Source organism: Abrus precatorius, unplaced genomic scaffold (genome assembly GCF_003935025.1).
Source record: "Abrus precatorius isolate BTA unplaced genomic scaffold, Abrus_2018 Scaffold10, whole genome shotgun sequence".
Classification (NCBI taxonomy): Eukaryota; Viridiplantae; Streptophyta; class Magnoliopsida; order Fabales; family Fabaceae; genus Abrus; species Abrus precatorius.
In genome coordinates this window covers 28,651,179-28,665,200 of record NW_020874292.1, presented here as the reverse complement: position 1 = coordinate 28,665,200, position 14,022 = coordinate 28,651,179, and the positions used below count along the sequence as shown (strand labels likewise).

Sequence of the window (14,022 nt, the reverse complement as noted above, 5' to 3'; positions counted from 1 at the left end):
GCTAAAGCACAGATCAAGTTTACGTGGTAATAATATATATAATCCAATACCCATCTCACCCGTTAACGACAAACTCGCAAATATGCATAGGTAAGAGATTTTACACAGGCGAATACATATAATTTTGTCATCTTATTGCCTCAAACTCACAAATTGCTGTCCTTTTTAGTGATTTTAATTTATTTCATAAAAAAATTCTCAATAAAAATTTTCAAATATGAAATTAATTAACAACATAAAACAAAAAGAGGTATTGAATCAAGTTTTCTTTCTTTTTAAATTTCTTGCAAACTGAATTTTGTTAAGTAACCATTAATTCAAGTAATGGACAATGTATTCAATAACATAGAGATAATATTACAAAAATAAGTTTCAATTCAAGAGCTCATTTTTATTAGTGCAGATAAATAAATACAATTTTTAAGAGAAATGAATATCAAAAGTTATATTGTATCATTCTACAACTATAGAATTACATTGGATCTTTGACAACTATCACTGTTTTCACTATGAAATATTTATACATAATAAAGTGTTTCGTTCTCCAAAAAAAAATTACAAAGATGAAAAATTTAAACAATGTCTAAAGATTTTCAAAAAAGTTTGACTAAAAAAAATGTTACAATGACTTTTCAATCACAACGTATTAGGTAGTATCTTCCATTTTGCATGCTTATATGTCTTCATTTTATTGAGTTGCAAACCCTTGTCAATGTTAGAGATAATGCCTTGAATTGTTTTATTTTTTAAGTTAAAACTGAATCACTTAACAAACTCATTAAATAGCATAAATTTCATCAGTATTTTTATATTTTTCATACATCAATATTCTTAAGGATCAACCGTCTTAGTTCTAACAAAATATTTTAGTCAAGCATAACTTAAGTATTTTTTTAAAAAAATTAATTAAATTAAAATCTCAACCAAATTAAACAAAAATTAATTACTTTTCTTGATCAGTGAAGGGAATAATCGAATCCAATCCAATCTTATCGAATGGAATCAGCGTTGGCCTAAGATAATTGGAAGTTTGGAATATAAAAAAATTTCACATTACATTATTCCCATCATTCAAGAGATCGACACTCTGTTATTCTTTGGTCTCGTGTTGAATGACAGACAAGTGTCAACCATAAAAAAAAATTAAGAAAAAGATAAAACTTTGTTTTATTTTTAAAAATCTTCAACACAGTATACAAATATATCATAAAAGAATCAAAGAAAGTCACAATTAAACAAAATTTAGTTTGGTTAGAATAGAGAGCATTCTCTATCAGCCAACACATTCAATTTCAACAACAATAAACTGTTCTTGATGCTTACACAAATAAGGTTATTTCTTGCTAGTTTTTCCCCTTGTGATGTAACCACATCCTAGTCACGGATCTGCATGTTGCAAAGACCCCAAAAGAACACTGGTCGCTGGTTCACAAAGATTTTCAAAACAAAAACAAGGATAGAAAAACAGAAGACAATTTCTCATTTTAGATTGACCATTCTTCTGAGTAGTAGCCAAAATGGAAAGAAGCAATAATTCAATCAATTACCTGTCAAAAGTCAAACATTTTTTCAGCTAATTGCGGAGGCTCCTGTTTCAATTGCTTAATGTATTGCTCTTCATTTGATTTTGTAGCTGTAAAATTACAGCTATACTTGGAAGCAATTTTAGATGCCTCTTCTGCCAATTCCTAAGGCAAACAATTCATCAAGACAATGAAACAATGAGTGCCCAATAACTGCAAAACCTGTGAACGATTCATCATATTTCATTAAAACACAAATGAAAGGGTCATAAACTCGTGGTGTCAAAGCATTAGATGGAGACCTTACAAGCTCCCTTCCAGAAATTGGTTAAGAAACATCTGTGTAGTTTAGTTTCTATTTTGATTCAGGTCTTATTCCAAGACCAATTAGGGCAATTGGATCTAATATTCTTCAATTCTGACTGTTACCTATTGCCTTCTTAACGTCCCAGCATAGCCCCTGCACAGTTCAAGTTCACATGTTAACTGTAAATTTGTAATTATGAATACCACAAGCTAACAAATGTATAAATAATAAGTAAACAACAATAATTATATAAATGAAATCATAAAAGTAATGAAGCAAACACACAAAAGCAATGGCCAGCATTAATTCTGGGCGAACAACTTTGTACAGTTAAAAAAAATTGAATATTGATTATTATATTTGACATGCCGCACTAATGTACATTCCTCTCTACATATCAGACATAATCACAAACAACTGAACCATTTCAGAATATGTCATTGATGAATTGATCATGAATCAAATCATATGAATCACATCTAACAAGTTGGAGGAATGATAAGATAAGATGTTTTGGAGAAAAGAGATACTTCCTGGTTGACTCTTGTCAACACCCGATACTAACCTGTGATCTAAAAGAATGAGGAGTAGATATACACTGGCTTTGTACGTAGAGAATGCCAGGTTAATGTAGCTACTGAATGCTTTGAGCTTGGCAAGGAAACCAGAATTCACCTAACAGCAGTGAAGCCCCACTTCCTGGTTATCTAGCCAAAAAATCAAGCAGATAGGGACCTGGCATGTTGATTGAAGCCTGGAATATTGATCCAGCTATTCCCAGCTTCCTTTACCAACCCTTTTGTCCTCATGATCCTTCTTAGTTCATCAACATAATCCCACTTGCCAATGGCTGCATAAAAATTTGATACAAGAACAATATTGCTAGCTTTATTGGGTTCCAACTGCAAGAGACGCTTTGCAGCAAATTCACCTCTTTCAAAATCCTGATTAAGACAGCAAGCATTCAGCAATGCTATCCATACTCCTGCAGTAGGCCTAGTACCCTGCTCAATCATATTGTGGTATGTAGACCATACTTCTTCTATATTACCTGCTCGCCCTAAGATATCTATGTAAGAAGCACAGTGCTCTGGATCTGGTTCAAGACCATATTTCTCCCTCAACAATTTGAAACATTTTTTGCCTTCCTCCACCAGTCCAGAGTGACCACAAGCCGATAAAACAGACAAAAAAGTCACAGAATTTGGCAACACCTTACTTCCATCCTCCCTCATCGTCTGAAACAACTCAACAGCTTCACGCCCTTGCCCATTTCTTCCATAGGCATCAATCATACAAGTCCAGGAAATCACATCCTTCTTGCAAATTCCGTCAAAAAATAACCGGGCATGCGACATCCTCCCACATTTTGCATACATATCCAACAAGGCATTGCAAAGTTGGGACTCGAAAGTAAAGCCCTGACGAATTGCAACACAGTGTATCTGTTTCCCTACCCACAAATCCAAATTCTCAGAGCACCCCACGAGAGCACTGGTTAGTGCAACAACATTAGGCTTCATCAAGCTCATAGCTTTGAATGCCTCATCGTATCTCCTATTCCTAACACACCCAGAAACAAACGAATTATACATCATATCATCTTTCCAACCCTTCAAACTATAAAAGACTCTGAAAGCATCATCAATACACCCAACACTGGAATAAAAATCAATAAGAGCAGTGCTCAAAACAACCAAGTCACGCCCCATACACACCACCAAACCATGAACCTGCCTCCCAAGCTCCAATGCCTTCAAAGAAGCACAACATTTCAACACAGAACACAAGGTAAACTCACTGAACTCAACATTCTCCCTCCCCATCACACTCAGAACCCGAACGGCCTCAACAGGAAGATCACACCTTAAAAAACACGAAAGCAAAGCATTCCAAGCAACAACATCTTTGTGGCCCATTTCTTCAAACACCTTCAAGGACTCATCCAAATACCCATATCTCGAATACATGTCCAAAAGCGCGGTTTTTGCGACGATTCCAGAATCAGCACCGGTTTTAATCATTTGGGCATGAACTTGTTTCCCAACTTCAGAGACAACTAAAAGAGAACAAGCACGCAAGACAGAGGTGAAAGTATAAGCATCAACGTCGGAGCGCACGCAACGCACAGAACGAAAGAGGGCCCATGCAGAGAAAGGGTTACCTCGGCGAACGTACGAGGTGATGAGGTAGTTAATTTGGCAAATGTCGAGCTTCGTTGTCTCTTTCAACTTCTCCATTAATGGCCGCTGGAACATCTTCATTGAATGCTGTTAGTGCACTAGCATGGCTCTAATTTCCAACACAGTAATCTTTCATGAATAGATCGATCAAACACAAAAATGCAACCCGGGCTTAAATCACTCTACTAATCATTCCACTTAGTTTATGGATCTAACATAATAAATATTTTTTATTTTAAGATATTCATATTTAATTTTTAAAATTGAAATTGATAAAATTATTAATATATACTTTATTGTATGTATTTTTGGGTGGATTGTAAACGATTTATAGATAAAATTTATCTAGTTTATGTATAATTTTAACCTACTAATTTTAGAAGAGTTCAATAAGCAAATTTTGTCATGTGCTTTTGACAAAATGATATAACCAATAAGATGTGGAGAGAATTTTTTTATTTTTTTTTGGGTGAAGGAATGATTTGGATTTTCTATATTTTGGTTGAGAAAATTTAGCTAGTTTAGGTGAATTTATAATTTTCATGGTATTTTTATAATTTTTTATACCATTAATATTATTTTTATAAAAATATTGTAAAATCTTTTATCGTATAAATAATTTATTTTATATCATTACACATATGATAATGTTTTGAAAATTATCATTATTGTTAAGAAAAAAATTATCATTATTAAATTAAATATTATTGCGGAATTGAAAATAATTTTATTAAAAATTATATTACAATACACTAAAATATGAAAAAATATTAGTATTTTTTTATTTTTTAATTATTTGACAAATTCAAAGATTATTGTTTTAGTTTTACTTTTACTAAGTATTTCATGCTGTAGAGTCAAAGAAGAGAAACAGAATTGAAATTGGAAGGGAATAAGCATTAAGCAGAGAGAAAGAGAGAATCTAATCGAAACGAAGAGAAGAAGACCATTTATCTTCTGATTTGTGAAGAACCTCACGATCCAATCCAATTGCAATCGGAAGCATTCGATTGCTTCCGATAACGGTAACGCTAATGGCGTCGGAGACTGATATTTCTCCGGCTGATACTCGCCGGGCTCCCGGCAAGGAGCAACAAGCCGCCGGCGTCGGAATCCTTCTTCAGATCATGATGTTGGTCTTGTCTTTCGTTCTCGGCCACGTTCTCCGTCGCAAGAAGATTTACATCATCCCCGAAGCCAGTGCTTCCCTTCTCATAGGTACTCCCCTTCTCTTTCAAACTTCTCCTTTCTCCACTTCTTAACCTAATTTCCCATTTTCATTACTCTGCAGGTCTAATTGTTGGCATATTAGCTAACATTTCAGACACGGAAACTAGTATCAGGTTTTTTCCTAATTTTTCGTCAATCATCATTCTCGATATTTGTTTATTTTGGTTTATTTGTGGAGCTTACTTTTGGATTGCCAATTTTCTACAGGGCGTGGTTCAATTTTCACGAGGAATTTTTCTTTCTGTTCCTGTTACCTCCCATCATATTATATCCTCACTAATAAACACTGTTATTTTTCCCTCTTTACTTTTCATTATTGAATTCAGTTTTTTAATGTGTAGCTAAGATCACCCAACAAGAACATATGTATAGTATGTTTTATTGGAAATCATGTGAAATTGCAGAATTTAATTCATTGATAACATTGAGGTTATATTTTCTCATGAAAACTTACTGTTTATTTATTTGTATTGTGTGTCATTGGGCACACGTTGAAAAAGCCATATTTAATTATTTGATTGCTGCACTGTCACGTGTTTTCTTCTTGACTTCTTAGTTCTTACTCAGTCTGGGTTCAGTCTTGCACCTGTAAGTCCCTGCTTAGTGTTCTCTGTTTTGGACTTGTACTTTATTCTTTTGGATGCATTTTGACTTGGTGTGGTGTTTGCACAGAAACCCTTTTTCTCAAATTTTGGAGCGATTGTGACATTTGCTATTTTTGGTACCTTTCTAGCTTCAGTTGTAACGGGTGTCTTGGTGTAAGTGTTTTTTTTCCATCCCTTTTTTGAATTGTTATTTTTACAGTTGATACTTAATACATGTGTTTTATTATGGTGGTTTAGTAGGAATTTTGAATTCATTGCTTATCTATGATGCAGCTATCTTGGTGGGTTGCTCTTCCTCATGTATAGGCTCCCATTCGTTGAGTGCCTGATGTTTGGTGCTCTCATATCAGCAACTGATCCTGTTACTGTTTTGTCCATATTTCAGGTGATTTACCTTTTAACATATTATTTTTGTAATTATCCCTCTTATATCTCTACTTCATTAGTCCATACACATGTGACATCCAAGGTTATCCATAATGCTCTCATACCCAAAATGCATGTCCAATATAAAGGCAGTAGGGTGTCTATAAGCAGGACTGATCCAGTGTCTGCTTGTTTGTTGCTTGTGTTTCAGCTGCTACATTTTTCAGAGAAATTGAAGCTTTGGTTTAGATTATCATAAGATCTGCTATAATGACATAAATAAATTATAAATGACAAAAAATATCAGTAGTTTTTGTTAATAATGCATGTAACAGGAAAAATAACATAATGCCCTAATTGGGAAAATTTAAGTTTGACAAATCTCTAATATTCTAAATCATCAACTCATAACTGGATAAGATGGCCAAGTTATGAATCACACTGGGGGTTTGTGCTTTTCCATTTTTATACAAGCTTGTCTTTTATTGTCCTTCATGGTAGTTCTGAGTTCTAAATGTATAATAAATATATAGCATCTGGTTCACTCTGTTTCCAACTTGGAATTTGTCCTAATTTATTCGCAGGAGCTGGGCACAGATGTCAATCTATATGCATTGGTTTTTGGAGAATCTGTTTTGAATGATGCAGTAAGTTTCTGTTGCTCGAGAATCTACAAGCTTTTCTTAATGCTGCACTGCATATGCTGTTTAAGGATAGATGGTGTTAATTGGATGATCTTTTCCTTTATTTTTCTCACATTCTATTTGTTATTTCTTTTGTCCTAACCTCTCTCATGCTTTATGGGCAGATGGCAATTTCTTTGTACAGGTACCTGAACTTTTGGAGTATATTGTTTTTATCTTAACTAGCCCAATATCATTAAGGTTAACTTTTTAACTAAGCATGTAATTTTCAGGACAATGTCATCAGTTAGAGCTCATCCATCTGGACAAAATTTATTCATGGTTATTGTTCGATTTTTGGAGACTTTTTTTGGGTCAATGTCTGCAGGTCAGTACTTTTCCTAATGTTCTGTTTAGGTGGACTAAAGAACTTGTTTTATTTTATTAACTTTATGTCTTAGATGTTATTCTGTATTGTTATGGTTTATGAATTGTTATACTTTCAGTATTCCTAATTTGGATTCTTGTGGTGGCTCTGCAGGTGTTGGAGTTGGATTTATTTCTGCTTTAATATCCTTTTAAATCTGTTCTTGGCCTACATATATGCACTATAAATCTTGAGAGACTTGAAATTCAAAATTTATTGTAAACCCTTGACTATCAGAACCTATTTAAGTATGCAGGATTGGATATTGACAAGTAAGTATTTAATATTAGTTTTCTTTGGGAGATTTTTCATTTGGTGTACATGTCATGGTTGGAATTTGGAAAATACTGATTGAAGAATTTTATGGTTCCATTCAGCCTTCAGAACTTGGAGAGTTGTCTTTTTGTTCTTTTCCCATATTTCTCGTAAGATGTCTTCCTGGACCATTTCTTCATAACTTTTTCATGATATTGCCATTCATAAGTTCTTCCATTCACAGTGCAAATTAGGATGTAAAAACTTTTTTTTTCAGGTACATGCTTGCTGAGGGCCTTGGCCTGTCTGGTATTGTATCAATACTGTTCACAGGAATAGTAAGTGCATACTACATTTTTCTGTGTTATTTCTGTCTGTTTCAAGACATCTTTATGAATATTTTGATTTTTTTTAGGTTATGAAGCATTATACATTTTCAAATTTGTCACAAAGTTCGCAAAGATTTGTCTCTGCTTTTTTCGAGTTGATATCTTCTTTAGCTGAAACATTTGTGTAAGGAGGATTTCAATTGTCATATTTACACTGTCATATGAAACATTTCCTCTATATAATAGTGCCTACACACTTTTTGTCTTATGTTGTACAGATTTATATACATGGGCTTTGATATTGCTATGGAACAACATAGCTGGTCACATGTTGGATTTATATTCTTCTCCATTGTATCCTTTCTTTCTGGCTCATAAAATTGAAGTGTTATGATTTGTATCAGCTTAATGTTTTATGTTCTTTTTGGTGCTCTTCCTTAACTCATGTGATAACCACTTAAGATATTCATTGGAATTGCAAGGTAATTGTACTGATTGCTATCATTATAAGTGTTTGATACACTGGAAGATGCTCATTTCAGGCTTTTTGAATAGTTTATTGACAGTATATAAAGATTTGCAAACACTTCACACATTTTTAAAGCTTTGCTTTCACTTTTCTCTTGGAAGTTGTAAACTAGATTGTTGGGGCATGCAGGGCGGCAAATGTCTTCTCTTGTGCTTATTTGGTCAATCTGGTCAGACCGTCTCATCGAAACATACCTGCAAAACATCAGAAGGCACTTTGGTATAGTGGTAAGGGATAAAGCAACACAAAATCATTGACTTTGCTGTGGGAGGATGGATTAGTTCTGTCAACTAAACAAACTGCTTCTTGCCTTTGGTGTATTCTATAATGCCTAAGTTTTGCACCTTTTGAACATGAACAGGGCTTCGAGGTGCAATGGCTTTTGCGCTTGCTTTGCAATCAATTCATGATCTTCCAGAAGGACATGGACAGACCATCTTCACCGCCACTACAGCAATAGTTGTTTTGACGGTAGGTGTGCTCTTGTTGTTCTGTAGTGAAGCTAATCATTATAAAAATAAATATAGATTGGTAGTGTGAGGTACTTGGCTATGTTGTACATCATTTAAAATGTAAATATTATTTTCACACACCATGTATCAACAAGAACAAAAACTGAGAGTAGGGAAGGTGACAATATTGAGTTGGATGAGTGGACATAAGATTGGGCGCAGATTGGTTCAGGAGAAAGTTGGAGGAGCACATATTGAAGAAAATATTACTTCACAAAGGGAAAGAAGATTGAGCAAGAAATGAATGCTGTATATGTGTCCAACAAGAGATGAAAAAGAATTGAGTGAATAAAATATATAAAGGACACAATAGCGAAGTTTAGTTAAAATCCAAATACAGAGGGATATACTGAAAAAAAAATTGAGGATTGTATTCCAAAAAGAGATTAAAGCAAATAATTGCTGAGACAAAATACAAAGAGGAGGCAGTAGAAAAATTCACTTCAAATAAAAGAAAATGTGAAATTGGCATAATCTCAACCTCTTTTAAGGAATCTTACAAGTTACAACGAGTGAAAGATCTTTGAATCCAATTTTAAGTGATCAATAAGTCAGCTACCAGTCTTGTGGTATGAACTGATACATGTGCCATTCAGGAATCTCATTTGACACAGATTTAGATTTGTAAATGGTGACTAAATTATAGCTGGAGGATATTGTGTTATGTGATTTATCATAAAAGAATACAGAAGTGCTATTTGTTAAAAGGATAATTCACTGGTAGTATTGTCCTATTCGTATAATTTTCTTATTTGGCTCTGGACCTTTTCCCCCATATTTTGTTTAATCACAATAGTTGAGCAGTAATTTCAATATGAAACTTAATTTTTCAGGTATTGCTGATTGGTGGTTCAACAGGTACCATGCTGGAAGCTCTAGATGTTGTTGGTGGGGACAGTCATAATGATAGTCCTTTGGCTTCAGTTGGTACCATGACAGTAAGTTTTGCAACAAATAATGCAGTTTAAGACTTAGCTTTGTGTGCTCTACTTCTATGAAGTTTCTTATATGTCTTTTACCTTGAAATTTGCATTTAGAAGCAACAGCCATCGTTAATATTTGGGAGATGAATTATCAAATACGAATATGATCTGTGCTTAAAAGTTTCTCTTTCACAAGCTTGCTCCAAGATCATATTTCCAAGATTATACAGTCCTGTTTAAGAGATGTTGATATATTGTGTCATTGCTGAATGTTTGAAAGAAAGAAGTAAACCATAACAAGCATGAGTTGTTCATATTGAAGGCAAAAAACTTGTGTTACATATGCTCACATCACATATGAGAATGCTTTGTGCTGTTGTTTAATTTATTCCATGATTGTTTTATTTTAAGCATTGTTTACATGTTCTTGTTAAAATATAACTTGGATTCATCTGTAGTAATAACTTGGCCGTATAATTTAATTGTAACTTCTGCTATTGTGCATATTTCCTTTTGGTTTTGTCATATACTGATAGTTCTTAATATGCAAGATTAGGCTCTTTTGCTTTCTTAAATTGTAGAAGCATGCAGGAGCCAGGAAGTGACTTCTGCTTAACTAGGAGTCTAAGATATGGGTGGGTCTAGTTTGTAACTGTCTTGAAATAACTTTTCCTTTTGTGGGGAAAAATGTTTTTGGTATATAAAAAGGGGTGGCCTTGCGAGAGAGGTTCATAGGGAGGTTAGATGTATGAGCCCTGCCCCACCCCCCAAAAAATAAAAATAATATATATATCCCCATAAAATTAGAGGCACTATTTCTGAGATTTGAACTTGTGACCTAAGCAACCTTACTGTTTCACCAAGGCTCGTTGTCAAATGTTTTCTTGCTACAAATAATTAGGCTATATTTGGTGCAGAAAGAAGTGGAAGCATGCAATTGAACTTGTGATTATGTTTTTGAATTGCATGTAAAAGTACTGTTATCAATCACTTGATTAGAGAGGGAGAAAAAAGTCCATACCTATATGAATTAGAGACACGATTATCTGATGTAATTATCCCAGGCTCACCTGATGGTGAGCAAAACATGCTTCAAAAACATATGCAAATCTCATATATGATTTTGAGTTTCAAGAATCTGTGTCCTGTTATGAATTTTTCTCATCAAAATGTTTGTTAACTTCCAAATTAAAAACCCAATTGTGACATTCCCAATGATCCTGACAATGGATAATATTTAACAGAATGAATCTACCTAACATGTTTTTGTCTGTTTCTCTTTTAGCTAATATTTTTGGTTTCTTTTGCTAGAATTTCGATGGAAACCATGGATATATTGCTCCTTCTTACGATGAAGAATCATCATCAGGCAACAAAATCAAGATGAAGCTAAAAGAATTTCACAAGAGGTATTGTCTGCGTCCTGAAACATTAAATATGGTTAAATATATATTTTTCTTGATAATGTTGCCAATCTAATTTCTGTTTACTTTTTCATTGCAGTGCTGCATCTTTTACAGCATTGGATAAAAACTACCTCACCCCATTCTTTACAAGTCAAAATGGAGATGAAGATGATGAAGGTAAGTTTTATTTTAAATTTAACTTACTTAGTTTTATTCTTGTCGAAGAATTGATGAAGTAAATTGGTAGACTAGGAAGCATGGGTCTGACACAAATACAGTTTGATACAAACAGACATAGATATGACAAATTTTAAATATCATAGCATAACTATAATATAATGTATAAAATTAATCTAAGATTAACATAAAATAAAAAGTAAACAGCAGGAGAGAATCTCTGTTTAAAAATGAGCATGAGTCATTGTACTGATTGTTGAAGTGGCATCCTTGTTAAAGAAGTTGAAGTGACATCCCTGTTTTCAAGTATTTAAGATCATGTCTCTAGGAAGTAAGTTTGAAGGAAAAGCTGTATAGTTTTCTGGAACCGTTAGAAGTCTCTACTCGAGGCTTGTGAACCGACAACTTTCTTTGACCCATAAAATAAATATACACAAATAGATTATTTGCTCATCGGGAGTTGGCTTGCAATTTTCATGGAATATTTCAAGTAGCGTTTCTAATGATTATTTTTCATTAATGTTCTTGGATGTATTATACTTAAACTTTATGAATGATTGTCTTAAGTGTGGCCGTGAAGGAATTTTGTTTTGACATTGTATCACTGCAATTTGTAATTCTTGATCTCAACAGCCGAGCCTTTTACTTCTACAAGATCGGGTTTTCACGGCCAGAACCATTATTCATCATGATTTGTTCCAAAAAAAATACACGTTAAGTGAGTCCCCTTTGTATATAACTTCAATCATGGAATTTATAGACAGCTCGTAGGATTTGGCACAATACAGGAATCAAATTTACCTCCTGCATTCCAAGTTGTGAGATTGAGAATCTCTTGGCAAGTCTCGTTAGCTTGGGCGACATCAACACGGCAGGGTTAGCATTCCATGCAAATTGATGTATGCCTCTGCCATGAGGTTGGAGGATTATAATTTGGATCTAACCACACATGTATTTTGACGTTGACGTTTTTAAAGGTTTTCTTGGTATAGTTTCTATTGAGTTCTGAAAGTGTTTACTTCATCTTAACTACAATTATGGATCATGGATAAATTTACTTTATTCAGGTAGTGAATTGATCGTTCAAGTAGTTACTGAATACAGTATTTTCTTCGTATTAAATATTTCGTTGCGTCATTTGGCACAATATATTTGCGTTTGAGCGTACAATGTGATTTTAAATAACCTTGATCTTGCAAAACCGATTGTGGTTAAAAAAGAGCTTAAGTAGGTAATTTGTCTTTTTGGGTACTTATATTGAAAAAGGCATTTGTTTTTTGGTCATAAATTTGCTGAACCAAATGCTAAACCAATATTACATTACACTTGCCCTCAGGTTAGAATTGTTATTGGACCGAAAAAGCAAGAACTATTGTGGAATTAAGGCCCAAAGAAGAAACAAATCCATTTATAATTGATATCTCTGTTGACAAAAAAATATATATTTCTCATACATAACATGTCATACTTCACATTCATTGCCCTATTTTTGGTAAATATGTTAAATTACACTTTCAAATAATTAATTAACTTATCACACCAAAATGGTAAAATACCTTAATCGATTTATAAACGAGCCAAAGCCAACAAAGCAAAAGGCTCCTCTATTCCTCTCCTAAATATAAAACTAGACTAAAAACCAGCAATGCACATATATAAATCTTCTTATTTTTATGATATTAATTATATAGAGATTGTTAACTATAATATTAAGTCAGTTGATGTTATTTAAATTATCACACATTAATTATTTTTTAAAAATTAAATATTTATTTAATAGCATTAATAGTTACTAAATAAATATTTTATCCTTTAGTAATTTGCATTATATATATTGTTTTTATCATGTAAATATTTTTTATTATATCTAAATATTATGTTATTTTCTTTTTTTTCCTGTTATAATTATAATTATTGTTATATGAACATATTATCACTGCAGTGATTTATCATAGCAATTTAAATATATGTATTATTATAATCAATTTTTTTAATCTGTACAATATTATACACAACAAAATAATTATATATAACATTTTTTTTTATAAAATTATATTATTTAATATTATCAATATATTAAATTATGTAATTTAAAAAATTATTATATATAACCTTATAAAAATTAAAAGTTTAGAAATTGGTATTATAATATAGAGAAGGTAGACGAGAAGCAAGTGACATTATTTACTATGGTGTATGATAAATAATAAATGAGAGCGCATTTGCAAGGTAATATAAAACATATAAAGAAAAAAAAAAAAAAAAACCTTCATCGATTTTTGAAATTAGACCGTTACAACGTAAACCCACACACCCCAACGGCTACTTCTCCTTCCATTCCATTCCAACACACAACACATCTCAGAACCAAACCCTTCTTCTTCTTCTTCTTCCATCACCTTCTATCACTCAAAACCTTCGATCCCTTCCGATTCACCCACACCCACCATTGCTCTCCTCTCAAAGATTCCGTTTTTATTGCTTTCATCCATTTGGGGCAATGGTGCACGTGCAAATTTGCGCCACCGACACCACGCAAGAACACAACCCTGATTACTCTGGTGCTCCGCCGATGCCTCCGCCGTCGACTCATCACCGCCGTCCAAGGGTACGGGAAGTCAGCTCCC

General features: G+C 33.3%; 2 protein-coding genes across 5 annotated transcripts; one reads left to right on the top strand and one right to left on the bottom strand.

The window, feature by feature from the left end:
- Positions 1 to 1,309: 1,309 nt before the first annotated feature.
- LOC113852854 (pentatricopeptide repeat-containing protein At5g66500, mitochondrial) lies at positions 1,310 to 4,169 on the bottom strand. Of its 2 annotated transcripts, none has more exons than XM_027483240.1 (4): positions 2,396 to 4,169; positions 1,826 to 1,983; positions 1,548 to 1,745; positions 1,310 to 1,415 (listed from the first exon to the last, which is right to left on the bottom strand). In XM_027483240.1, exon 1 carries the CDS (start codon positions 4,092 to 4,094, stop codon positions 2,550 to 2,552), a length of 1,545 nt encoding a protein of 514 aa, XP_027339041.1. In that variant the 5' UTR covers positions 4,095 to 4,169; the 3' UTR covers positions 1,310 to 1,415; positions 1,548 to 1,745; positions 1,826 to 1,983; positions 2,396 to 2,549. The 2 variants fall into 2 exon arrangements, with proteins under 2 accessions (XP_027339041.1, XP_027339042.1); XM_027483241.1 differs by having other exon boundaries at positions 1,831 to 1,983.
- Positions 4,170 to 4,857: 688 nt separating this feature from the next.
- LOC113853279 (sodium/hydrogen exchanger 6-like) lies at positions 4,858 to 12,510 on the top strand. 3 transcript variants are annotated; one of them, XM_027483831.1, is made up of 22 exons: positions 4,858 to 5,231; positions 5,305 to 5,356; positions 5,451 to 5,510; positions 5,807 to 5,831; positions 5,916 to 6,001; positions 6,122 to 6,233; positions 6,799 to 6,861; positions 7,023 to 7,042; positions 7,131 to 7,225; positions 7,379 to 7,407; positions 7,505 to 7,536; positions 7,642 to 7,689; positions 7,797 to 7,857; positions 7,935 to 8,032; positions 8,127 to 8,202; positions 8,311 to 8,330; positions 8,507 to 8,604; positions 8,739 to 8,848; positions 9,723 to 9,827; positions 11,124 to 11,221; positions 11,316 to 11,395; positions 12,029 to 12,510. In XM_027483831.1, the coding sequence occupies exons 1-22, from the start codon at positions 5,048 to 5,050 to the stop codon at positions 12,085 to 12,087; spliced, it is 1,611 nt and encodes a 536-aa protein (XP_027339632.1). In that variant the 5' UTR covers positions 4,858 to 5,047; the 3' UTR covers positions 12,088 to 12,510. The 3 variants fall into 3 exon arrangements, with proteins under 3 accessions (XP_027339632.1, XP_027339633.1, XP_027339631.1); XM_027483832.1 differs by having other exon boundaries at positions 9,723 to 9,812; positions 12,029 to 12,481; XM_027483830.1 differs by lacking the exon at positions 12,029 to 12,510 and having other exon boundaries at positions 11,316 to 11,970.
- Positions 12,511 to 14,022: the final 1,512 nt, after the last annotated feature.

Excerpts from the sequence above, each read along its gene's own strand:
- LOC113852854 (XM_027483240.1), bottom strand. The coding sequence starts at position 4,094 with ATGAAGATGTTCCAGCGGCCATTAATGGAGAAGTTGAAAGAGACAACG.
- LOC113853279 (XM_027483830.1), top strand. The coding sequence starts at position 5,048 with ATGGCGTCGGAGACTGATATTTCTCCGGCTGATACTCGCCGGGCTCCC. Across the intron at positions 8,849-9,722 it reads CAGCAATAGTTGTTTTGACG|GTATTGCTGATTGGTGGTTC; the intron begins GTAGGTGTGCTC and ends TTAATTTTTCAG. Across the intron at positions 11,222-11,315 it reads CTAAAAGAATTTCACAAGAG|TGCTGCATCTTTTACAGCAT; the intron begins GTATTGTCTGCG and ends TTTTCATTGCAG.